Source organism: Bos javanicus, chromosome 1 (genome assembly GCF_032452875.1).
Source record: "Bos javanicus breed banteng chromosome 1, ARS-OSU_banteng_1.0, whole genome shotgun sequence".
Lineage (NCBI taxonomy): Eukaryota > Metazoa > Chordata > Mammalia > Artiodactyla > Bovidae > Bos > Bos javanicus.
Window position 1 is genome coordinate 2,101,585 of NC_083868.1, and position 26,315 is coordinate 2,127,899.

The following is a 26,315-nucleotide window of genomic DNA, read 5'->3' on the forward strand; positions in this document are numbered from 1 at the left end:
AATAGGTAATAAAATGAAAGCAGAACTGCTTAGAGTACTCCATTGTGTCTCCAACTATTCTCTATACACGTATCTCTGGAACTCCTCCTGATATACTTAATTGCACTTCTTTATTGTGGTTATCATGGTAAAGCCAAAGTCCCAGGAGTAGACTACAGGTCCTGCATGATCCAGCCCCCAGCTGCTCCAACCATAGCTGTCTCCTTGCTGTAACTGGCATCCCAGAGACCAGCTTATAGCCTTAGTTCTTCTGCACAACTGTTGCCCTACCTAGAACTTGCTCTGCTAGATGTCCATCTGGCTCAGCCATTCACCTCTTTCAAGTCTTTGCCGCAACATCATACTCACAGAGATGCCTGACCTGACCACATTACTTAAAATCACAGGCCTCTCTCTATTGGAGACTCTCTTCCCTACTCACTCTCCAGAGCAACTTTCCGTCTTCTAATAGAGAACATGCTAGTCTTATTTCCTGAGTCCTTGTCTACCCTGCAGACAGAAGGTAAGCTCCATGAGGGCAGGGTTTGTCTCTGCTATCCACTGCTGGATCCTCAGTGCTTACCGGTGCTTGCACTGAGTTGGCATGCAGCAGTCCCAGCAAGTGTGCTGAATTACCACACAGCCTACTTTCAGAGGATGAGCTGATTGGACGGCATCACCAACTCAATGGACATGAGTCTGAGCAAATTCTGGGAGATGGTGAAGGACAGCGAAGCCTGGGTGCTGCAGTCCATGGGGTCACAGAGTCGGACACGACTTAGCAACTGAGCAACAAGTACTTTCAGGCAAGTACCCTGTCTGCTTCATCTTGGCCTGCTAGATGCTTGCTGCGTGAATAAGTGAATGAAGTGAATCAAAGAAAGGAAGCCAAAAGGCTTTTAAGGGACATATTTTCTCACCTGTAATTGCTGTTGTAGGTGGGTGATTTCTGCAATTCTCAACTCTCTAGATTTGTTTGTGCTCTCAATTTCTTGCCTTTGGGTTGTCAGTCGACATCTGATATCCTGAAGTTTTCCTTCTAATTGATGTTTTTTATCATTCTTTAACAAGTGAAAAATAATAAGAATCATTAGCATTTAACAATTCAATGCAAGTGGGTTCCCAAAGCACAATCAAACTACTCACTAGAGCTTCTAATTCAAATTCCAAAGTCTTTTTCTTTGCTTTCAGTACAACTATGTCTTCTTGTTCTTTGTTTCTTTGATTTAATAGTTCTTGTCTTCGATTCCGTTCCCATTCAAGCTGTCTTTGCCTTTCAAGCTCCCGTTTCGCAGCCTGTGACATACACAAACAGACGATTTATTAACTGTTCAGTTCTTACACTCTCCAATGTATCTTAATAAACATTACATCTCGTAAGTCTTTTCTTTTAGGGATGAAATGGTATTAAACATGACAAGTGATTTTCATTATAAAACAGCACAACATTTCATACAAATATGTTATTACTTCTATGGGAAAAAAGAGAATATTCAGAAAGGCAATCACAGTCACATGGGTTGAGAACAGAAAGGACTATTGGATCACTGACATTCGATTCCTTAGGTCTTTAAGGATGCTTGGTGTAGTAAGTAAACCTGCTCTTCCTTATTTACTGACTCATAAAAGAAAACAAGGAAAATTATGGGAGTTCCTTGGTGGCTAGGGCTCCAAGATCCCAATGCAGCATGCCCGGGTCCAATCCCTGGTCAAGGAACTAGACACCACATGCTTCAACTAAAGATACCACATGCTGCAACTAAGACCTGCTGCTGCTACTGCTGCTGAGTCGCTTCAGTCGTGTCCGACTCTGTGCGACCCCACAGACGGCAGCCCACCAGGCTCCCCCGTCCCTGGGATTCTCCAGGCAAGAACATTGGAGTGGGTTGCCATTTCCTTCTCCAATGCATGAAAGTGAAAAGTGAAAGGGAAGTCGCTCAGCCTAAAGCAGCCAAATAAATACAACAAAATTATCTTTTCAAAAAAGGCAAGTTAACCTAGGAAAACCCCCAGAACTAAAACACAAAACAAAAAAAAACTTTCTTCCATCAAACGAGTAATTATTATTTCTTCTGTCATAGGAGAAATTATTTATCTCAAGCTTTAAAAGTCCATGACTCCTATGTCCCTAATCATTTGTTTCCTTGTTAGCACAGAAGGCTCTGTAATTTTTCCAGCAACGTCAGCTCTCTTCAACCCTGACTCTGATGGCTGCTGGGCAGAGGAAGTGTCAGGGCACCTGGCACTCTTCATTGTATCATAACTGCTTCTTACATATTTGTGCTCCAGCTACACTGTAAGGGCCTGGAGGACAGGTGGGTACCTAGTCACCACAACATCTCCAGGAACTTAACCAATGCCTGGCACATCGTAAATGCCATTATGTAGTTCTGAACAAACACTCTGAAATGCTTTAAAAAAAAAATTAAAGAAGGAAAGGTGGCCTATCTTTTGGTTGTCATTCTGGAAAGGAAAATCTTGCTATTATCTGTGTGTATGTGCCTAAATGAAAAGGCACCTTAGAAGCTAGAAGTTTTCAAAAGCATTCATCAGGAGATGAAACCATATTATTTTTTTATAAAGAAAAAAATCCCTCATCTTTAAAATACATTTCATCCACACAAGAGGATCACGGCATTGCTTCTGTCACAACATACTAAAACTGGAAAGACAGACAAGAGATTGGCTTGGCCCACATCCAGGTATGGCACCAAATTTAGGAAGCCTTCCATAAAATACAGTAAAGATTACTAGACTTGTTTTCTAAAGTGGAAAAAGAAAAAGGTGACAAACACTTTAATTATTTAGTGTGGTACCATTACAGTGGTTTAAAAAACAATTTCAGTAAACGCTCAGCCTCTCTACCATATGAACCTTTCTATTTCTATATGTGTATATGAATGCAGAAAAAAGGCTAAAAAATACATAATTGATAGCAATAGTTTGTCATAAGACTCAGTTATCAAAAATTTGTATATGAATGTTCACAGCAATGTTATTCAAAATACCCAAAAGTTAGAAAAAAAAAAAACAAAAACAAATGTCCATCAAATTGATGAGTAGATAAATAAAATGTTGTCTATCCAGGTAATGGAATATTACTCAGTTATAAAAAGGAATAGGTATTTATTCAATCTACACACTGGATGAACCTTGAAAGTGAAAGCCAGACACAAAAAGCCACATATTCTATCATTCCGTTTATCCAAAATGTCCAGAATAGGCAAAGGTGTAGAGACAGAAAGCAAATCTGTGGTTGTTCAGGGCAAGGCGCAATGGGAAAGGGGAGTAGTAACTCCTTAATGGTTAACGAATTTCTTTTCAGGGTGATAAATCAGTGGTGATGGTCACACTACTTTGTGAATAACTAAAACTACTGAATTGTAAAAAGAAAAAAACAAGACTGGGTTAATGTATTATTGTTGTATGTGCTCAGTCACTCACTTGTCTCTGACTCTTTGTGACACCAAGGAGTACAGCCTGCCAGGCTCCTCAGTCCATGGGATTTTCCAGACAAGAATACTGGACTGAGTGCCATTTCCTTCTCCAGGGGATTTTCCCATTCCAGGGATCAAACCCGCATCTCCTGCACTGGCAGGCAGATTCTTTACCACTGGCAGGCAGATTCTTTACCACTGAGCCAGCAGGGACGGCCATATTTTTATGCCTTCTTAAAATTTTGTTTCTTCAAACTTAGATGGTATAAAGAATCTGCCTGCAATGTGGGAGACCTAGGTTCGGATCTTTGGCTTAGGAAGATCCCCTGGAGGAGGGCATGGCAACCCACTCCAGTATTCTTGCCTGGAGAATCCCATAGACAGAGGAGCCTGGCGGGGCTACAGTGCACGGGGTCGCAGAGAGTTGGACACGACTGAGCGACTAAGCACATGGCATGTGCGAATCTCAGTTCCCCAGACCAGGGATCGGACCTGTGTCTCCTGCCATCTCCTGCACTGCAGGTGGATTCTTTACCTGCTGAGCCATCAGGGAAGGCCTGATACACTACTGACACTTAAACGATTCTAGAAGAGCGCCCGTGTTAATGACATGACTGTTTCCAGCTGCTCACCTCCCGCCTCTCGATTTCCTTCCTTCGCTCCTCCTCCCTCTGCCGCTCCAGCTCCCGCTGCTTCTCTAGCTGCTTTTCCAGCTCCAGTTGTCTTTTGCGCTCCTGCTCCTGGCGCTCCCGCTCCTTCCTCTCCTGCTCTGCCCGCTCCAGCTGGGCCAGGCGCTCCTGCTCTTTACGCTGCTGCTCCAAGAGCGCTTGTCTCCGCTTCTCCAGCTCCAGGTTGCCCCGTTCAAAGTTCTCCCGCTTCTTATCTTCAAAGGTTACTTTCAGACAAGAGACAGGACGATTATGAAAAGCCATATGATGTTCAACAGACACTTTCAAAGGAAAAACTCCACAGCACATCGTCAATGAGTAACGGACCTGCAGATACGAACTCCCTAAGCTTCCCGCCCGCCTCTGCCCTCACGAATAAGCACCAGGTACAGGCCCTTTCACTCAGCGTCTCGTTTACATACCCTCCCCTGCAGATGAACCGCATCACAGCATTCAGAACGCCCAAAACTCAGTTTCTGGAATAATCTTTCAACAGAACTTCTCCATCACTCATTCTCCATACCTTCCCTGTTACTTTATCCTTTCCTTTTTCTACGACCTTGGTTCAGCAACTGACCCTCTCTCTCCTCTATACCACAAACTTCTCCTTTTCTACCTCTTTTTCTTTGGCCAGCAGTCGTGAGGTATCTTAATTCCCCAACCAGCAATTGAACCCTAGCTCCCTGCATTGGGAGCCCAGAGTCTTACCCGCTAGACCACCAGGAAAGTCCTTCCCTTTCTATCTCTTTTTCCTTTGCATAAAACTGTGCCATTCTGTTTTCAATTTTAACAAACAGAATGGTTTCTGGAAATAGAGGTAAGATGATATGTCTCCTCCTGGGTTTCACACTGAAGAGCAGGTTGTGCCCTAATCACTATGCAGAGGACACTCAGTAAACTAGTTTTTCCAACCTATTATTCAGTTTCCTTCTTTGAAGAACACCAAGGTAATGAATTTTAGACGATCCTCAGGTCAACAATTTTTTTTCTCTGATCCTTGCTAACACTGTTTGCACCCATTTTATTTTACTTAAAAAAAAAAAAAAATTCCATGCTCTATGTCCCTTCTGTGTTTTCAGCAGTGTCAACTCAGCTTTGTGTTTGCCTCACATGCTTCTCCTGGGAGCCAACCCCAGACACTGGAAGCTCTCGCTCCCAGCCTGTGCAGCACGCCATTCCCATTGTTCCCAATCTATTTCAAGAACTGTCACTTCACACTTTGTCTTGAGATATGTAGCTGTGAGCATCCTTTTGGCTTCTTCCCACGTTCCTGCCTGGCCTCCACTGAAGACACTTTCCTTAAACAAGGCAGTTAGATGAGAGATCAGAGATGGTAAGCACGTTTTGTTTTCTTGTTCTTTTTGCTCCTTTGTGGTTTCAGAAGAGGCAACACCCATTTCACTCCCCCACTTTAAAACTTCAAGTCCTCTCAGCCAGAGAAAGGAATGAAGTAAATGATACATGCAAACCTAGACAGCGTATCAAAAAGCAGAGACATCACTTCACCAACAAAGGTCCGAATAGTCAAAGCTATCTTTTTCCAGTAGTCATGTATGGATGTGAGAAAAGTGAAAGTGGAAACCACTCAGTCATGTCTGGCTCTTTGCAACCCCATGGACTATACAGTCCATGAAATTCTGGAGGCCAGGATACTGGAGTGGGTAGCCATTCCCTTCTCCAGGAGGTCTTGGACCACAAAAAAGGCTGAAAATCGAAAAACTGATGCTTTTGAACTGTGGTGTTGGAGAAGACTTTCGAGAGTCCCTTGGACTGCAAGGATATCAAACCAGTCAATCCTAAAGTAAATCAGTCCTGAATATTCATTGGAAGGACTGATGCTGAAGCTGAAGCTCCATAAGCTGAAGTTTCCAATACTTTGGAAACCTGATGCAAAGAGCTGACTCATTGGAAAAGACCCTGATGCTGGGAAAGATTGAAAGCGGGAGGAGAAAGGGACAGCAAAGGATGAGATGGTTGGATGATATCACCGACTCAATGGACATGAGTTTGAGCAAACTCTGGGAGATGGTGAAAGACAGGGAAGCCTGGCATGCTGCAGTCCATGGGGTTGCAAAGAGTAGGACACAACTGAGCAACTGAACAACATTGTGGATAAAATCTCAAAAATACTACGCTAAGTGAAAGAAGCCAGACAAAAGAACACCAACTGCATAATACTATTTCTATGAAATATTCAGAGGGGGTAAATCCAAAGACACAGATAGCAGGCTGATGATTACTAGGGACTGGGGAAAAGGGAGAATGTTGAGTAACTAGCTATGGCCATTGTTTTGGACTGAGTGTTTTCCACCCTATCAATTCAGACGTGGAAGCAGTGGGCTGGTATTTGGAGAGGGGACCTTTATAATTCGGGTTAAGATAAAGTCATGACTATGGAACCTTCGTTATGAATTAGTGGCCTTATAAGAAAAGAGAGAGTCATCTTTCTCTTTTCATGTGCTGCTGCTGCTGCTGCTAAGTCGCTTCAGTCGTGTCCGACTCTGTGTGACCCCATAGACGGCAGCCCACCAGGGTTCCCCGTCCCTGGGATTCTCCAGGCAAGAACACTGGAGTGGGTTGCCATTTCCTTCTCCAATGCATGAAAGTGAAAAGTGAAAGTAAAGTCGCTCAGTCGTGTCCGACTCTAGCGACCCCATGGACTGCAGCCCACCAGGCTCCTCCATCCATGGGATTTTCCAGGCAAAAGTACACACCCAGAAAAGGCCAAGTGAGGATCTGGTGAGAGTGCAGCCATCTGCAAGTCGGGAAAAGCGCACTCACCAGGAACAGAATTGGATGACATCCTGATCATGCACTTTTCTATCCTCTAGAACTGTAAGAAGTAAATTGCTGCTGTTTAAGGCACCCAGACTAGCTGACTTCGAATGATCAGTATTATGTTAAGCAAATTTTACCTCAATTAAAAAAAACAACAAAAACTGAAAGTCCCTATATACCTTTTTAATTCCAAAATCTGGCCCCATTTCTGATACACAGAGGCACATAATAAACAGCTGTTGAAAGAAAGAACGCATTAACCAAAACCTCTAATAATGTCACATCTTGTTCAAAACTTGAAATGTTGGACTTCCCTGGTGGCACAGTAGACAGGAATCCACCTGCCAATGCAGGGGACATGGGTTCGATCCCTGGTCCAGGAAGACTCCACACACCGTGGGACAACTAAGCCTGAGAGCTCCAGTTACTGAAACCAGCTTGTCCAGAGCCTTTGCTCAGCAATAGAGAGAAGTCACTGCAATGAGAAGCCCGCACACCATAATTCAGAGTTGACCCAGCTCACCTCCACTATAGAAGGCCCTTGCATGGCAATGAAGACCCAGTGCAGCCAAAAAATAATTAAATATCTTCCACCAACAGAAAAAGAAAATTCCAAATTCTAAGGATTCCTGTCCTTATTTGCTTGAAGACTTTATTCCCATGATTATTAACCTGAAATGTTCCTCTTTCCCAGCCCTGTAATGACCCTGTTGATCTTCAAATCTCAACTCCACTGTGACCTCTTCCATAGAGATTTAACTGCCAGTGTATTTGCCAGTCTGTGCTAACCAACCACAAGTAAGCTCTGCTGTGTATCTATAATTCTGCCTTCATGAATTTATCACAGTTATGCATTGCTTTGATGGTTTTTATATGGATGTCTTAAATCCTCAGTTGTATCCTAACCTTCTAGAGGGCATGGACCATGTATTATTAACGTTTAGATTCTTCACTCTACTCAACACACTTCCACAAAGAACATTTTCCGGAAGCAGTTTCAGTGAACAAAAAGTAATTTAGTTAAGAGGAGGGCAGGAGAGCTAGTAGTGTCCTCAGCAGGTCGATTATTCCCTGAGCACCTGAAATGCAGCAAAATGACACTGACAGGGTATTTACCATTTTCTGTTGACTCCATAATAAATTTCATCAGGGTGTCTTAGTATCAATTACTATCTCATATTAATAATTCATAACCACCAGAGAATATTTTAATAGTATGATGAATTTCTCATTGTAAATGAGGGTAATTTAAATTAGGTTCCTATTAAATTTAAAATAGCTTCTTGCTATCAAGGAGCTTTCGATTCTATAACAACATGAGAAAACAACAGACGGCAACTTTATATTCTATTTCTATACTGGTGGTATTAAGCCATTACCTTAAAGACTTATCAATTTTCAGTGCTTAATAGATAACATTTATAAAATTTCTGGTAAGTGTTAAATAGATTTCAATTTCAGAGCTAGAACAAAGGTGCATCAGTACATTCTATACATATATTAAAATCCAAAAAGCATATGCAAAGTGTCTCCTTTCTGACTAAGGTCAGGTAAAGAAACATAGCAATAATGTCATTAGCTAAATACATTTTACCTCCATCTTTGCCCTAGAGACAGAAAATCTCTAACAGGCTGTAAAATTCCAATATGAAGACTGTCTTACCAGGTAGTTTCTTTTCTAGTTGTTGCTGTTCATCTTCCAAAACTGGTTCCTCTGGCAACCTCTGATCCACCGAAGTTGAGGTTATGACAGATATACCACTACCAGATCGAACTCTTCTGCAATTGTGGAAAAAAGAAAATGGTTTCACGTCTAGCTGCCAAGATAGAATTGAGCAAACCATGAAAAACCACCTTTTAAAGATTATGCCATAGAAAATGGAGCAGATGACATTTTTGGTGAGGAAAAGATAAAGATGTGCTCTTCTCCATTTATATAAAGAGTTTTTAAAAAATGAATATCTGAATGTCATCAGACTATGAATCCCAAGTTCATTTAAGTATTTAGAACCATCACAAAATTAGGACAATTTCAAAGGATTAAATCAGTTAACAATCATCAAGTGGTTGGAGCAGTGTCTGAGACATAGTTTCCTTCCTATGGAATATTAAATTCTTCCAAGGGAAGACTAGCAACTCCGCTAATTGTGAGCATCTCCTTTCCCTTTCCAGAATCTCTACATTTGCTCTCTTAATAAACACATGGAATGACTACACTTAATAGTCCTTAAAACAAATCACATCGTTTACCAGCTAGTTTCACTTTCCCCATTATCTTTCTCTTTTAAACCAGTCTACCTATCTTCTTTCTATGCTTTCTTTATGTCAGCTTCCACCTTGCAGCTCAGATGGCAAAGAGTCTGCCTGCGATGCAGGAGACCCGGGTTTGATCCCTGGGTTGGGAAGATCCCCTGGAGGAGGGCATGGCAATCTACTTCATTCTTCTTGCCTGCAGAACCTCCATGGACAGAGAAGCCTGGAGACGGACACAACTGAGCAACTAACACACACACACACATACACATACAAACATACCCACCAGTGTTAAGTGTCTCTTATGATTCTTGCAGCTGTGAGATTTTATGAACAAACTGTCCAGCTACTGGTTTCTTCCTACACCGTGTTCTCAGCTTCCCCGTACTTCATATGTGCTGACCGCAATGGTTCCATGTCTCATACTTTTATGGAGACTTTGCCCCTAATCTTTCCCGACATTGGAGGAATCGGGACAGAAATTCTTATCTGGGCTTCTTTTGTTCTTCTGTGCACTTGTAAGAGCTCAAATTTGTCTTTTGAGTTAAAGCTTTGAGAGGCAGTTGTCTGAGAGGGCTATGCGTACACGGCTGTGTGTGGGTGGGGGATACCAGTCCTCCCAATTGGACTCTGAACTACCCTCTTGACCTCTCCACTGAGATTGTAATTCAGACCAGGATAATTTTCTTTCATTATTTTGCTGATTATAATTTCTACATTGCCAGCATTTTGTTACCTCTGGAATGTGTAGAATTCACAGGCAGAATCTCCGTTATTTATTTTCTACGTGCAGGCTGATGTTTCACTTTAACATTTGATGAGTTTTGATTACATGGATAGTCTCAAAAGCACCAACTTTGTGATGTTATACTTGATTGTTTTACTAACAGTCTATTTAAGTACTTTAAAGTACGGAACAGGCAAAGATTAACACAAAAGCTGCCTAAGAAGATTCAGTTCAATACGTGGAGATTTCATTCACTTGCCAAGAAGAAAAAATGAACATAAGATATACAGCCAACAAAGCCAAGTTTGAAATGAACATACTTAGCACACAATTTCTTATGAGAACCAAATATTCCTTACCTAAAGGAAGGTGGAATGTATTCTGGGGGCAGGACCGGTGGCAGTGGTTGACCAGACATAGCTACATCAATGAGGTGCATAGCCAGGATAAATTCTTCTGCTGTGAGTTTTCCATCTTGATCAATGTCAGAAAGATTCCTATTCAACAGAAAGTTCATTGTAATCTAGTTTCATGAAAATGCATGCTCGTTACTATTCACGAGTGATTTCAATGATCTGTTTTCTCATTCTGACTCTATGCCAGTTGAGTCCTTCTGTACCTCCATTTATAAAAATCGTACCGACTTCATACCACTGTTACAAAGACAAAATGAGACAACCCATCTAGCTGGGATGGTGCTCAGCATTCAACAGATGTTAACTGTGATTATAATTACATGCTTCTCAGTCCTTGCACCCATTTAAGCTATGTCATACTCACATTCCATGTGTGTTTAAACACCACACTCCACAGACTATCAGGTCAGATACTAAATGTTTAAGCTTTGCAGAACACACAATCACTATCACACTGAATTCTGCTGCTCCAGCAGGAAACTAGCCACAGACAGTATACAAAGAAATGAATGGGCATAGCTGTCTTTACAACAAAACTTCACCTACAAAATCAGCTGCAGACAACATTTAGCTAACTGGACCAACCCCTGATCCAGGACTCCAAGGGTGGGTCTTCACGGCCTCCAACCAGAGGCAAGGTGTTTTCTGTTCCTTAACCTCACGATTTAATCACCACTGTTCTTTATAATCTTAATTTAGGATTAGCTAATTAAACAGACCTTCCCCAGCAAGTCCAAGAATATGACTTTTTAAAAAAACAACTGGACACCAAAAAGAGAATGCAAGACAACAAAGCTGTTCGCTAAGATGTCAACAGAACAGACGCTACACTGAGCAACTAACTGGGCTTTGCTGATGCCATAAATCAAGAAACTCCTCCAAAGTCTGAAATTTCCTCAGGTGGCATAAACTTTTTTTTTTTTTTAAGGTACAATTTCCGTAATATCCACCCCTTTTATACAGTATGGTTCTGTGAGTTTTGACAAACACAATCAGTTGTATGGCTACTACAATGAAACAGAACAGTTTCATCACTGCCCAAATTTCCCTGTCTCTTTACAGTCACCCCTTCCTTGCCTCCAGATGCTGGTACACACATTTCATTATATGCTAGTGTCATGAAAACAACCAGCCTCCATAAATGTGAGGTCTTTAGCTTTTATTTCAGAGGGTCCTAGGATACTGGTACACATCCAGACTTCAAGAGGTCTGGATGTGTCACAAAGATAAGATGTTTGCTAACTGGTCTATTATTACTCTAATGCAAAAGGTAGGCTCTTTAATACAAAACAGAAAGGGCCAGGCTGGGCTTGACCTAGAGCTTGACCACTTATGAAACAACCAAATCAACGTGCCTGCAGCAAAATTAGGATCCTAGCAGGTAAGCAGTGCAGACCGGGTTTATCTTCCTGGCAGAATCAATGAATAATGCATAACTGAGAGAGAAACACTCCTGAAGAAACCATTCTAGTTAATATTTAAGTGTAAAGAATCCTACAGGATTTAGGCAATGCTCATCAATAGCTACTAAAAATCATTACAGAGAACCCCCTGGTGGTCCAGTGGATAGGACTCTGATTTTCCATTGCAGAGGGTACAGGTTTGATCCCTGGTTAGAGAACTAAGCTCTCGTAAGCCACGCGGCACAGCCGGAAAAAAAACAAAAATTAATTACAAAATAGACATTTGTGTGCCTCCTGATAAAAGTACTCAGTATCATCTCTGATGCACTTTGCAAAAAAAAAAAAAATCAAATTTGAATCTGACAAGTGGTTCTCCTCAGATCTGAATCAGTAGTTCTCAAACACTGATTGATTTGGTACAGCAAAGAACATCTGTCAGTGTCTGGATTTCTGACTGTCACATGTGGGGGACGGGGGGGATCATACTACTGGAGTTGGCAGAGGCCAGAGACACTACTTAACCAGCAAAGAGTTATCATGCCAAAAATGTCAACAGCACTGAGGTGGAGAAACTCTACCTTAGATCTAATTTCCAATCTACAGGAAATACAAGAATGAATTAACACCACAAGGGTGCAATCAGCTAAAGGTGGGCTGGAAGAAAGCATAGGACAAATGATCTGGGGTTTTTTTGGTGGGGGTGGGTAAGGGATAGGGGAGAATAAGACCAGGGGAAATTTATAGGTTAAAGGAGACTTAAAAGGTGTATCAACCATCTGTTACAAAATATAGATTTATTTTAGTCCTGATTTGAACAAATCAACTATAAAAAATTATGAGACAATCTAAGGAATTTAAACACTATCTGATTAACTTAATGATAAGAATTCCTATTAACAGTTTTAAGTGGACTTTTAGTATTATGGTCATGTAGAAAAAAAATTCCTATGTCTTCTCAAGATACAGGCTGAAATATTTGCAGATGGAAATGATATGATGACTGAGATTTGGCTTAAAATAATTGAAAGAAGGGGAGAGGCAGGACTAGCCATGAGGGGACATTTATTTAGGATGTGTTATGGAGGGATTGGGGGCAGGAGGAGAAGGGACGACAGAGGATGAGATGGCTGGATGGCATCACTGACTCAATGGACGTGAGTCTGAGTGAACTCCAGGAGTTGGTGATGGACAAGGAGGCCTGGCGTGCTGCGATTCATGGGGTCGCAAAGAGTCGGACACGACTGAGCGACTGAACTGAACTGAACTGAACTGATGAGTTCTTGAGAATTCATTATATTAATCTCTCTGCTTCTGTATTTTTAAAAATCAAAAGAGGGTAGTAAAAGGGACAAGTTTAAATCATTTTAACTACTGAATCATTGTGAGTTAAAACTCACTGAAAAATTAAGCATACTCCATATATCACCCCTTATAAATAACAGTGTCAATCTAAAGACTCATTAGGCCCTATCTATTTAAGAAATAAAATTTCCACTTTATATAAACCAAGGGACTTTTCATTCCTTACCATATTGAAGCCAGCTGAGCCTGTGGTAAACTTGATTGCATAAGAATAGTTCTTGCTTGGGGACCTAAATGAAAGCCAGGGAAAAAAATAAAGATGAATCAGCAAATCTTCACTGTCTAGGAAGATCAGTGTTCTGCACACAGGTACTATGCAATCTCATGCAATCACAGTGCTTTAAACAATATTTGCTATTACCCAATGGGCTTTTCAATAAGGAAATTAAGCCCCAGTGAAAAAGGGAAAAAACACAAAGCATAGCGCCTGGCACACAGCCAATAAATTTTTGTTAAATAGATGTTTAATGAGGAATGAGTATGTAAAAAATAAGAGTTTCAATATATAACCTGCCCTTTGGTCCAGGTGACCATCTCTATTTGTATCAGGTTTTTATTCACAAAGCTGAACTCTCTAAATGCAATATCATCTGCCACCCTCTGCCACCTCCATCATGATGACTATCAAATTTAGACAAGAGTCAGAGAATCTCAAAAGAGGAAGTGACCTTAGAGAAAACTCTTCTACCCATTTCATTATGCAGACTTAAAAAAAAAATTTGCTCATGGTTGCATAAATGGCCAATATCACAGCCATTTCCTAGGTTTGTGATAAAGAAGAATTCCTGGAATTTCAACTTTGCTCTCAAAATTAGCTCTCATTTCTTAAAATACTTGTGTATATATCTTCATTTCTGGCATGAAACTAGCTTTAGATACCAGGAAGCCTACAATGGAAGATTTTGAATGTTTAAATAAACTAGTGTTAAGAAGAGAGCGACAAATGTCTCATGTCCTTCAATGATTTCCAAGGGGTGGGCCCAGGATGACAGGTAATAGATCAAGGAATGCAAAGTGGTAGCAATTATGCTGGGGAGATTATCATGTATAATATTTTGCTTGGTCTTCGGTATACTGGAATGAGGAAAGTTCACCGATCATTTTATTTAGTCTCTAACACTGTATTTAGAGGGCTTCCCTGGTGGCTGAAATGGTGCCTGCAATGCAGGAGACTGGGATTCGATTCCTGAGTCGGGAAAATCCCCTGGAGAAGGGAACGCTACCCACTCCAGTATTCTTGCTTGCAGAATTCCATGGACAGAGGAGCCTGGCAGGCTACAGTCCATGGGGTTGCAAAGAGTCAGATATGACTAAGGGACTAACTCTTTCTTTCACTGCATTTAGAATACTGGCAATATAAAAGTAGAATCAGCATAAGTTTAGTGAAAGCTTTCATTTATACTTGTAACAACACTGTGCCCACTACAGAACTATATAAAAGAAAGTTCATATTTCACTTACTTGATAAAAAATGTAACAATAAACTTTAAAAACTAGCCCTGGACCTGGATATCAGGAGATATGGATTCCACTCTTGACTCTTCCACTCTCTAATGACATGTGACATTAATAAAATCACTTTCCCTCTCTAAGAGGAAGTTCTTTCGTCTCTGAAATGAGGGAAATGATCTAGAACGGGAATTGGTAAACCACAGTCCATAGGCGTTCTCCAGTCCTCCAGCTGTTTTTGTAAATAAAGTTTCACTGAAACATAGCTTGCCCATTCACTTAACATATTGTGGCTGCTTTCATACTGCGATGGCAAAGCTGAATAGTTACAACAGTGTATGACTGAAAGCCTAAACTATTTAGTATTTTGCCCTTTAAAGAGAAAGTCTGTGATCCCTATTGTCTTTTGCAATTCTAATATGGGACTCTGTTAAGTCTTAAGGTCAGGTTAAGAAACATTAAACTAGATCAGCAACAGTGAAGACAGTATCTTAGCATAACAGAGCAACCTCCTGCGGAAGCCTGCATTCATGAAAAGAGTACTGGCTTAGAAGAAAATATTAAGGATATAAATGAAATCTCAAGTTCACAAAGCCTATAATGGGTACCCATGATTGGGCAAGGAAGCAGGAATGTAAAGGACAGAGATAATTCAATGAAGTCAAAAGTTTAGTTCAAACAATGACTAAGACTTTTTAGCTTCTGAGATTAGCATATGAATAACCAAATAACACAGTCACTGTTTCAGAATGCAAGGAGATAATAAAATACCTCTTTGAGAAAAGGACTAGCAAGAATAGCAGCTCCAGAATTCTGTTGTGCGTATGTTAGTCACTCAGTCCTGTCCAACTCTATGCAAACCCACGGACTGTAGCCACCAGGCTTCTCTGTTCGTGGGACTCCCCAGGCAAGAAAACTGGAGTGTACTGCCATGCCCTCCTCCAGGGGATCTTCCCAACCCAAGGATCAAACCCAGATCTCCTGCATTGCAGGCAGACTCTTTAACATCTGAGACACAAGGGAAGCCTAGAATTGTACAGCTACTTATATCACTTTGATTAAAGAAGAACTCTTTTTTTTTTATGAGTGTATCTTTTAAGACCATGCAATAGTATATACATCAAGTTGGGAAGGAACAGGGGGATACCCATCTAATGAGGTGTATCAGATAAATCAACTCAGGGAATCTTCACCGACTCAATGGACATGAGTTTGAGTAAGCTCCAGGAGTTGGTGATGGACAGGGAAGCCTGGAGTGCTACAGTCCATGGGTCACAAAGAGCTGGACATGACTGAGCAACTAAACAACAACAACCCCTTATTAGAAAGATTTCTGGACAGCATCATAAAATCATTTGAGTCTTTCTGATGTAGACAACAGAACCTTTTTTTTAATTCACAGAGAGCATGTAACTTAACTCTGACCTTTTATACATGAAGAAATAAGATCCAAGTAGGTAAATTGAACTCCAGCTGGTAAGTGGCAAGGCCAGTCTCCAAACTCCCCAATCATTCCCCTTTCACCCCGCCCCTGCAGTCATCACTGATTCTTTGAGTAGGCAGTTTCAAGTTGACCTCCAAAGCTGGACTTCAGAAGGTGAACCAGGTTTCCTTCATAGCAGTGTTCCTTTCTAGTGCTTTGATTTGCACACTCGTGGCATTTGGGATGCTGGGGGATCCTTGGTCTAGGTTCTATTACCAAGAAGCAAAAGCCTGAGGCAGTGGAGAATGAAGTAACTGTGGCCTTATCAGTTGATGAGAACTTATCAATCAGTCGATGAGATAAAAGGAACAATGAAAACACTGTTTAGAAAGAAGTACAGGTAAATAGAGCAAAGTCTGGAAAATCTTTGGCCCAATATCTAGAAACAATTTACATTTAGAACGGAGACCATATTTCACTAAATTAATTCTTATGTGTAAATACCTGTTAGGTGTCCACTCATGGTTTTGTCATGACTATTGAAGAGCTGTCTGTATTTCAGCCTGGATGACTGAGGAACAGCCCACTCAGCTGTAGGAGGGACACTGTGGGAGGAAAGACAGGAAAAGAGGGTGAACAGCAAGGACCTGCACATTCCAGTTCTTTAAAAAGTAAGAACTTTCTAGAAAACTAGCTTTAACATTTTATTCCCTTTCTAATCACTATTTCAGAATTTTCCATCATGATTTTTTTCATTTCTTAAGGTTACAACCCTTTCTCTGCATACAGATAAGCTCATTATTTTGAGCTTCCTATTACTTTGAGTAAACAGGACAGACCAAGTGGCTGGTTCAAGTTATACATACAATTAAACTAATTTAAAGGTTCTACAAAAGGATGGAAAATCTCCTAGGAACTGAGGTGATCACAGTAACATCCAGTCTCCTTTTGGTTTTAAAAGCCATGTGGACAGCAAACAAAAGCAACTGCCTTTAAAGGTATTAATTTTTTAAAAATGTTTAACAGTCTTACACCAAAATACATGATGGATTTCCTAATGAGGGGAAGTTATTTCATTCTGAGAATTTACATGCCCACATGTGGAGTTTCCAAGAGAGGAGAGAACACTTCTCGGCAGCGTAGAAAGGAAGGGAAGGAGTTCTGCTTCTGACTGCGACGCAGGGCTGGTCTTTCCTGCCAATGTGTAGCACCCCTGACCTCAGGAAACCCCTGACCAGCAGCCAGCTCGGGTGTAGATCTCCCTGGTGATCAGTTCCTTAGATCAGTTCCCACACAGTATCACACTGGTTGTACCCACGGTTTGTTAAGAGCCCGCTGTTTATATAGGGTAATTTAAACATGATGATTGAGCTGACAGTAAAAAAAAATGGCATTCCACTTCCAGGACAGATTACAACTAACGCCCCATGTGCAATGTCCTTTCATTTCAACAAAAATATCTATTTCTCACATGTTAAAGTGAATTTTTAATCCTCATTTATGTACTTTATCTGTGTCCTTATTCTTACTATGTACACTGCTTAAAGCACAGAAACTGCTCCCAAACACTTGAAAAGTACTTATAAAAATTTACTGTTTCAAGTTTTATGTATTTCTCCGTAAAATCATTTACCGAGGTCTATTCTGCTGTGCCTATTTCTGCAACAAATCTCTCATTTTAAACTAATATTTTGCAGATTCCAACTCTTCCCAATTTGTCAAGAAGCCAATTATCTCTCCCCTCCACCCCAGGAATGTAGGATATAAAACGCAAAGTGCCTAAGACTACACATATCAAATCATAGTTTTCTGCCAAATTCCTGAGAACGTAAACAGGCCTAAAAAGGCATGATCCAAAAAGTTAGATGCCACATCACACAAACTTTCTAGAAACTTAAGATACTGAAGGAAACTATTAAAAAACAACAACAACAGTGTTTTTATAACCAAGCAGAATGCTGTAGGGTCTTCCTCGGACAGACCTCTCCCCTCATGTTCTCTGCCTCTCTCTTTTTTCCCTCTGCCTGTCTCTTGTTTGTAGAAAAGCTGTGGTCTCCCAGGCCCCACTTGAGTCACAGAAATCTGGCTCAAGAATTAATGATTGAAAGGATGTGAACATGTATTGACAAAAGTCACAGTTGGGCCAGGAGAACTGGTAACAATTTAATCAGCAGATGTGCCATATGGCAGTCATAGAATCCTTAGTTCCTCCCTGAAGTACCTAGATAACAGGGTCTGAGGCACATTCCTGACTTGTTTTACAGATGATAAAACTCCACCAAAGGGAAGCTGGAAGCTAAGGACTGATAACATCAACCACCCGCCTCTTGCTGTTGCTGCTGTTCAGTTGCTAAGTGGTGTCTGACTCTGCAGCCCCATGGCCTGCAGCACGTCAAGCTCCCCTGTCCTTCACTAGCTCCCCAAGTTTGCTCAGATTCATGTCTGTTGAGTCAGTGATGCTATCCAGCAACCTCATCCTCTGCCACTCCCTTCTCCTTTTGCCCTCAATCTTTCCCAACATCAGGGTCTTTTCCAATGTGTGGCTCTTTGCATCAGGTGGCCAAAATATCTGAGTTTCAGCTTCGGCATCAACCCCTGTGGCATTGCCCTGGTACCTCACCATCAATTAGAGGTGTGCAGAAGCTGATCAAACACACTGTGACTCCCTTCCTTCACCTGGCCTTTAAAAATGGTCCCTTGTTGGGAGTTTGGGGTTTCTGAGCATTAGCTTCCCCAGACTCCTTATCTGACGCCTTACAACCTATATTAGACAATTAACCAAAGTTACTAGGGCAAATTTTAAGAACATTTGCCTTAAAGTCAGAAAGACCTCAGTTCAGCTGTTGGCCCTATCACTTATGAGTTACCTTGAGCAAGTCACTTACTCTCTGAGCCTCCTCATTCATAACACAGAGAAAACCATAGTCATCTTCTGGAGAAGATGGTGAGCATTAAAAGGGTTACTGTGCATAAAGCATTTGACACAGTGCTTTGCAGCTTATGGATTTTCTTTATATTAATTTTTTAAAGGTAATGAATTTTTGAGTTATATTCAACATGCTCTTCTCTTTAAAGAGGAAACATGACTTGATTCACTTAGGAAAGATTCATAAAGAGGACTGAAACAAGAAAAGATGCAATCAATCATTTTTATCTACATCTTCTCATTTGAAAAGTTTTGAGACAGCTTATCAAGAGACTTAATTTTTCATTTTAGAGCAGCATTATGCAAGGGGAAAATATGGGTAAAATAAAAACATAAAAGATAATGGGAACCAAGACTGGCCAAAATACAAGGCAGCAGGTCACATAAGCTTTACCAAAATCGAGCCACATATCCAATTAACAAGAGCTCTTCTCTAACTTGAATAACTCATTTCATAAAAACTGATCTAAGTTTTGCCAACAATCCACACAGGCTTCATAAGATTATCTGAGATAAAATTAGAGCCAGTTTTGACTCTAAGTTTCATATAAAATATTTTATACATAAACTTGTTTATTTTACAGCGTGAAGCACTTCAGTGGCTGTGGCACACGGGCTTAGCTGACCCGAGGCCTGTGGGACTGAACCGCTGTCCCTTTCACTGGCAGGGGATTCTTAACCACTGACCACCAAGGGAGCCCCGACACAGAAACTTTCAAATGACCGACACAAAATAGTTAACCATGGACTACTACATATTTATCATCCTCATGGGAAAAAAAAACACTAAATTTTTAAAGGAAAAGTAGTGTTTCTGATTCTGTCATTGCTACAACAAACAAATAATGAAATCTAGAACATTATCCAGAATTAAGACAAATATTAGCATGCTACAAAATAAAAGAAGATAAGTAAAGAACACGTAGCTAATTCATTTTCAAATTTATGAGTCAATCAGACAACAGTTTCAACCAAAACATCCATTTGCAAACAAGCAAACTTACCTGGCCACATCAAATGATTGTGCCTTCTGTAATTTTGTGTTTAACTGCGACCCTGGGCCAGATCTACTAAAGGAAGAACTCTTTGGCAATGTGGCAGCTGTAAAAATAAATGTTGGATAATTTTAATTCTACAAAAATAAGAAGTTTCCCTTTTAAAAATTAAAATGCATTGTCATCAAAATTTTTTGAGTCATCAAATAATTTCTAAGGCAGAAATTATTTCTCCCTTCTGACCATTCTAGACTCAAAAACAGTCATTCCCTCCTTGCTTCCTGCCCTCTAGCCAAAAATGTTTTCTTGTTCCTTCGTAAAACCACCTTACTAGGTAGTAATGTTTACATCCACAAAGTTGGGCTCTTCATTAAACATTTAGTATCACATTTTATAGTATCTGTTCCTACAGCTGAAGAAGCAATAGCTTAAATAGATAGCTGGCATATTTGTAACTGCACTGAAGCAGCTGAAGCATCAGTTCCAGAGTCAGAGCCCAGAAGTCACAGACCTGTCTTGGCCAGAGGACACGTGATGCCACGGAAGGCCAGCTTCTGCGTCTGAGTCTCATTCAGGCTATGTGTCAGGAGAAAACCTCTGAGCCTTAACCAGCATTTCTCCCAACCTGGCCTACAGCCTTGCAACAATCACCATTTGACACAAAAGAAAACAAGACACGGGGCGTGGATTCACTGTTAACACGGGAAAAATAATCGCAAGCACTTTTTCAGCTGCCATGTCACCTACAGTCATGGTCATCTATGAGAGACAAGCTACCTGTGACAAGAACATCTTAAAAACAAAAGGTCACAGAGACACATCCTGACAGATGTATAAATCCAGGGGCATAGGCAGACTCACAGATTAGGCTTAAACCCACACTCCATCATGACTGAATGTACTCAGACTTATCTAAGTACTTAAAAGATCAAACAAGAAAAAAATTTCCATATTGATATGAACCCACTCAGATTTGTTAGACTAAGGCTATCTACATCTACACTTTATGCTTTTCTCTGTTGTCACTGTTTAGTTGCTAAGTCGTGTCCAACTCTTGCGAGTCCATGACGTGTAGACCACCAGGCTCCTCTGTCTGTGGGATTTTCCAGGCAAGAACATTGGAGTGGGTTGCCATTTCCTCCTCCAGGGAATCTTCCTGACCCAGGGATCACACTTGAGTCTCCTTTAGGCAGGTGGACTCTTTACCACTAAGCCACGTTTTCTTTAAAGGGAAGAAAGACTTTGAATAAAGTCTCAAAACGAAATTAGCTAAGCCAGACACTTTGTAATCCTTTGTTCAGTTAAGCAAGCATGAAATACTATAAGCTTAATATAGTCATTCATTAGATTTCCTTCCCCTCTATGCCTGATTCATTATACCTCTTCAAAAAAAAAAGCCAATGTTCTTTTTTTATCTCCCACATAATTCTACTCCTAAGGGATTGGCTTGTTTATTAGCAGTTCATGGCAGCTGAAGAAAGGTAGTAAGTGATACATGGAACTAAAAAGTGTTCAAATGCTGTTCAAACTTGAGCTGCTCTCATCAAGCCCTTGAAAAGGAATTATGCTCTTGGTTTTAGCTGTTGACTTCACTTTTGTGCACAATGGCAGCCAAGGGTACGTAATTTCATGCCCTCTCTCTAGACTAGCTGTTCCCCAAAATGAGACATTAAATGAAAAAAAAAAAAGATGATTTCTTCTGGAATAAAATACTATGTAAATATAATCCGAGTGTGAAAACAGAAGACTTAATGAGAATGACGAGTAAAATACATATAGAACTTCAGCCTGTGGCTTTAGCAGGTCACATACCAGGATGAGCAAATGCAGGCAGAGGCTGTATGACCGGGGGCGCCCCATTGGCCAGGGGGGGCACCCCTGCTGCAGGAACAGATGACACTAGGGGGGGAGACATCCCAACAACGGGAATGGAGCCCATTGGCACAGGAGCAACAGCGGTCAGCGGCGGCATGCTGGCAATACCTCCCATACCTATGAAGGGAAAATCCCAATAAAATTCACATGGAACCACATTTCAGCATTCAACAATAATTAACCCAGGAATGCATGGAGAGGAAAACCCTCTTCCAGTCGTAATATACTCCCATTTAAAATCTGAATTCAGATTAATCCTTTTGAAAAGTATTAAACATTGTCAATGATCAGATGGAAAGGGCTCAAGACCCCGGCTTAAAGAGAAATCTACTGGCCAATGTTCACCAATAATAACCACAGTAGACTGAAAGCCAGCAAAGGGAAATCAATTCATAAATTCACAATGAGGTACTTTTTGTAAAAAATCCTAATTGGTCACCAGAGGAAATCTATTTATTTTGAAAACTAGTAAATAAAGGCAGAAAATAAACCATTAACCCACCTTCCCTTTACACATTGAACCTCAGAGGAATCAAACATTTGATGAGAAAGTTTCTGTTTATAAAAGTATTCTAACAACAACAAAAAAGATAGAACTAAACTAAATGTCTCTATTCTTTTTCCTTTTTCTATCCTAACTTGTGATATTGTGACATTATAAGAAGTATAGATCTGATCTTTGGCCCCAGGTCCTTATTCTTGACAGAGCTCTGGCGTGCATGTGTAGTTGCTCAGTCATGTCCAACTCTTTGCGACCCTATGGACTGTAGCTCACCAGGCTCCTCAGTCCATGGGATTCTCCAGGAAAGAATACTGGACTGGGTTGCCATTTCCTTCTCCAGGGGATCTTCCCAACCCAGGAGTCAAACTGGCATCTCCTACATTGCAGGCGAATTCTTTACTGCTGAGCCATCGGGGAGGCCAGAAGAACTCCTAAAATCCTTTTCATTTCCTGACTGATAGGAACATCTTCTGCCAAAATATTTGGTCTTAGTCCCTGGTTCATGACACAAGAGCTTTTAAGATCCTTGGAATCTCTGGAGTGGGAAGACTGTCATCTTGTGTTTGATGAGACATCAGGGGAGAATAGACGGGGGAAAGTGAGCTAATCAAAGGCTGATGATTTCATCAATGAAGTCTCTGTTATGAAATTCCCATAACAACTCCTACACGATGGACCTCATTTCTGTACTGTAGTGGTTATCACATTCGCCTCACAACTCCTACACAACAAGGTCTGGAGAACTTCCAGGCTGGTCGACACATCCAGGTCCTGGACGACAGAAGCTCCTGCACTCAGCACCCTTTAGGACCTCACCCTACACACCTCTCCATCTTCCTGTTCATCTGTACCCTTTATAATATCCTTTATAGAAAACCAGCAAATGTAAATACAAGTTTCCCAAAGTTTTGGGAGCTATCCTAGCAAATTGAAAAAGTGGGAGAAGGGTTTGCAGGAGCCTCTGACTTGAGTCAATCTTAAAGGAAATCAGTCCTGAATATTCATTGGAAGGACTGATGCTGACGCTGGAGTTCCAATACTTTGGCCACCTGATGTGAAGAGCTGACTCATTGGAAAAGACCCAGACACTGGGAAAGATTGAGGGCAAGAGGAGAAGGGGGTGACAGAGGACAAGATGCTTGGATGGCATCATCGACTCAATGGACATGAGTTTGAGCAAACTCTGGGAGATGGTGAAGGACAAGGAAGCCCGGTGTGCTGCTATCCAAGGGGTCACAAAGAGTCAGACATGAGTTAGCGACCAAACAACAACTCTGTAGTCTTGACTCTGGAGCCAAGTCACCCCAGCACTTGTGACTCAGATCTAAAGTGAGGTCAGTCTTGTGGGACTGAAGCCTGTGGAATCTGACACTAACGACCAGAGTGAGTGTCAGAATTGAATTTAATTATAAGATATAAAGTCAGTGTCCACAGAGTTAGAACGTTGGTTGGTGTGTTTTTTCTGGATACAAAATTCTTGGCCGATTCCTTCCTTGAGAATCTTAAATATGTCACTCCATTTCCTTCTGGCAGGAAGAAGTCGGAAGATGCTCTAATTCTCTTTCTTGTTAGCCATGTGCTTTCTATTTGCTTGTGCCCAAGTGACTTTTCGTTTTACTAGAATGAATCTTGGTCTTGATCCTCTCCAGTACATTATTCCTAGGCACGTGCTTTATTTGTTCAAATTTAGTTTCAAACCTGCCGTGTCAGGAAAGCTGTTCTCATTTCCCTTCCCTTGCTCTGGTTTTCTTCTTCAGAGGCCCCACCTAACCAGCTAGTCAGTTCTTTTCACCTTCACCATTTGGCACTTGTTCTCAAATTCTTTTTGTCTCTTTTGTCGTTTCCTTTTAATGCTCGAAACTGTCCTCTTTTTTTTTTTTTTTTGCTTTCTGTTTCTCTTCAGTCTCTCTCGTGCTGCCTCTGGTTCACTCTTCATTTCTGAAACAACTTTTTCTTTTATGTCTCATTCTTTCTGGAGCGGTCACCTGATTTCTGGAGTTTTAAAAAATTCGGATCGATGCCAGTCATTCATGACTTGCATCATTTTCTTAGCGCCTCTCAGCTTGTTTTGAAATAGTCGGTCACTGGTGCACAGCCACTGTCCATGAGGGTGCTGCTGGTCTCTCCGTTGTCTCCTCTCTAATAATAACTGTGTGTGGGATTTGACCCTGCCTGATGCTGCCTGTTGCTCCTTTTGATGTGTGAGCCTGGCTTCCTGGGTGGGTTCAGTCTCCTCCCCCATGTAGGTCTGGACCTTCTCATCCTCCTGTCTCTGCTACCCTGCCCTGTTTAATCTTTACTCACTCCCAGTCATTCCTCCTTGGTGTGGGATCTGATCATCAAAGGCAGCCTTGTCGGTCAGTTTGAAGAGTCCATAGGGACCAGATCTTGCAAGTCTTCTAATCCAGGGACAACCCCCATCATTATTGTCTTAACACCATGATTTGTCCATTTCAGTTACCTACTCAGCTTTTAAATTGCCCCTCTTACCAAGTGACGGCCTCTTCTGAATGAATGGCATTTTCTGGATACCTCTAAACAAACACATCCCCCAGGCAAGGTTTTAGATGCCATCTCTCTTAATTCATGAAATTTTCCACACTCTCCTCAACCACTGAGTTTTCCCCTTGACTCTAAAAACACTGGAGCCTTTCCAACCATCACCATGCTATCCTTTAGCTGACAGGCTCCACCTCACGGTTAAACTTTCCGCCCTCCCAGGCCTCCAGCAGGCTTCTGTCCCTACCACTCCAAGGAAACTGCTCATCAAAGTGAAAGTGAAAGCGTAAGTTGTTCAGTAGTGCCCGATTCTTTGCAACCCCATGGACTATAGCCGGTCAGTCTCCTCTGTCCATGGGATTCTCCAGGCAAGAATACCAGAGTGGGTTACCATTCCAGGGGATCTTCCTGACCCAGGGGTTGAACCCAGGTCTCCGGCGTTACAGGCAGATTCTTTACTGTGAGCCACTAGGGATGCCCAAGATCAGGCCCAAACCCATCTTATCAAATGTCAAATCCAATCACTCTCGTGTCCTATTCTTACTCAGTGCCTCAGAAGCAACTCTTCCCTGGTGGCTCAGCTGGTAAAGAATCCACTTGCAATACAGGGGACCCCGGTTAGATTTCTGGGTTAGGAAGATCCCCTGGAGAAGGGATGGGCTACCCACTCCAATATTCTTGGGCTTCCCTGGTGGTTCAGATGGTAAAGAATCTGCCTGCAATGTGAAAGAGTTGGGTTCAATTCCTGGGTTGGGAAGATCCCTTGGAGGAGGGCATGGCAACCCACTCCAGTATTCTTGCCTGGAGAATCCCCATGGACAGAGAAGCCTGGCAGGCTACAGTCCACGGGGTCACAAAGAGTCAGACACAACTGAGTGACTAAGCACAGCAAAGAAGCAACTCAAACATGGAGACCCACACTTGAAACAAGGTGTGATCTTAAGTGTTCTGCATACTCTAGCTACACTCTGTCCACCTAAATGAAGAGGGACACTGAATCACCGGAAGTTGAGCTTATGCAGGAATAGCAGAAGAATTGCAATTCTGATGTCTTTCTTTTTTTTCTCTCTCTTGGTTGGGAGGCATGTTGGATCTTAGTTCCCCAACCACGGATCGAACCCGTGCCCCCTGCATTGGAAGTGATGAGTCTTAACCACTGGACCACGAGGGAAGCCCCAAGAATTGCAATTCTAGACATACCAACTGTAGTAAGCTACAAGTGAGTCCTTTGAGGGTTTGGGGTGGGCTGGATTTATGGATAAGGATCATAAAGAGGAGGGAATTCAGTTAGAATCCAAGCAGTAAGTTCATTGGCTTGAAGAAGAGGAGAAACTCTTGGTGGAGGTTCATCCGTCAACAGATCAGTTTCCGTTTTCTGTAAATCCCTGATCAGTAGTACCTCTGTTCTTAAGTTTCATTTTCCTGAGGATTCATGCATGAGATTCTCCACTGTATATATCCGCTGGTTCCATTTAAGATTGAAATCCTCTCCCAACTTTCTCTCTAAGATCCTGTATCAGTCCCAGGGCTTTCGTTGCCATCCATACTCAAACTCACCAGAGCTGAGAATCCCTCCTGCGTTGCAGACATACAGATTTATCTGCCTCCCTAATATCTCGACTG

At 41.5% G+C, this 26,315-nt stretch overlaps 1 protein-coding gene across 7 annotated transcripts in view; it reads right to left on the reverse strand.

Moving 5' to 3' along the window:
- ITSN1 (intersectin 1) overlaps positions 1–26,315 on the reverse strand; it is a 253,806-nt gene that overhangs the window by 132,542 nt on the left and 94,949 nt on the right. For all 7 annotated transcript variants that reach the window (XM_061411188.1, XM_061410952.1, XM_061411028.1 and 4 more), the window contains exons 6-14: positions 21,629–21,808; positions 19,826–19,922; positions 16,400–16,500; positions 13,190–13,253; positions 10,202–10,339; positions 8,526–8,641; positions 4,049–4,311; positions 1,126–1,275; positions 900–1,040 (exon numbers count right to left, since the gene is read on the reverse strand). In XM_061411188.1, the coding sequence (XP_061267172.1) occupies positions 900–1,040; positions 1,126–1,275; positions 4,049–4,311; positions 8,526–8,641; positions 10,202–10,339; positions 13,190–13,253; positions 16,400–16,500; positions 19,826–19,922; positions 21,629–21,808 (1,250 nt within the window). The remainder of the gene's footprint in view (positions 1–899; positions 1,041–1,125; positions 1,276–4,048; positions 4,312–8,525; positions 8,642–10,201; positions 10,340–13,189; positions 13,254–16,399; positions 16,501–19,825; positions 19,923–21,628; positions 21,809–26,315) is intronic.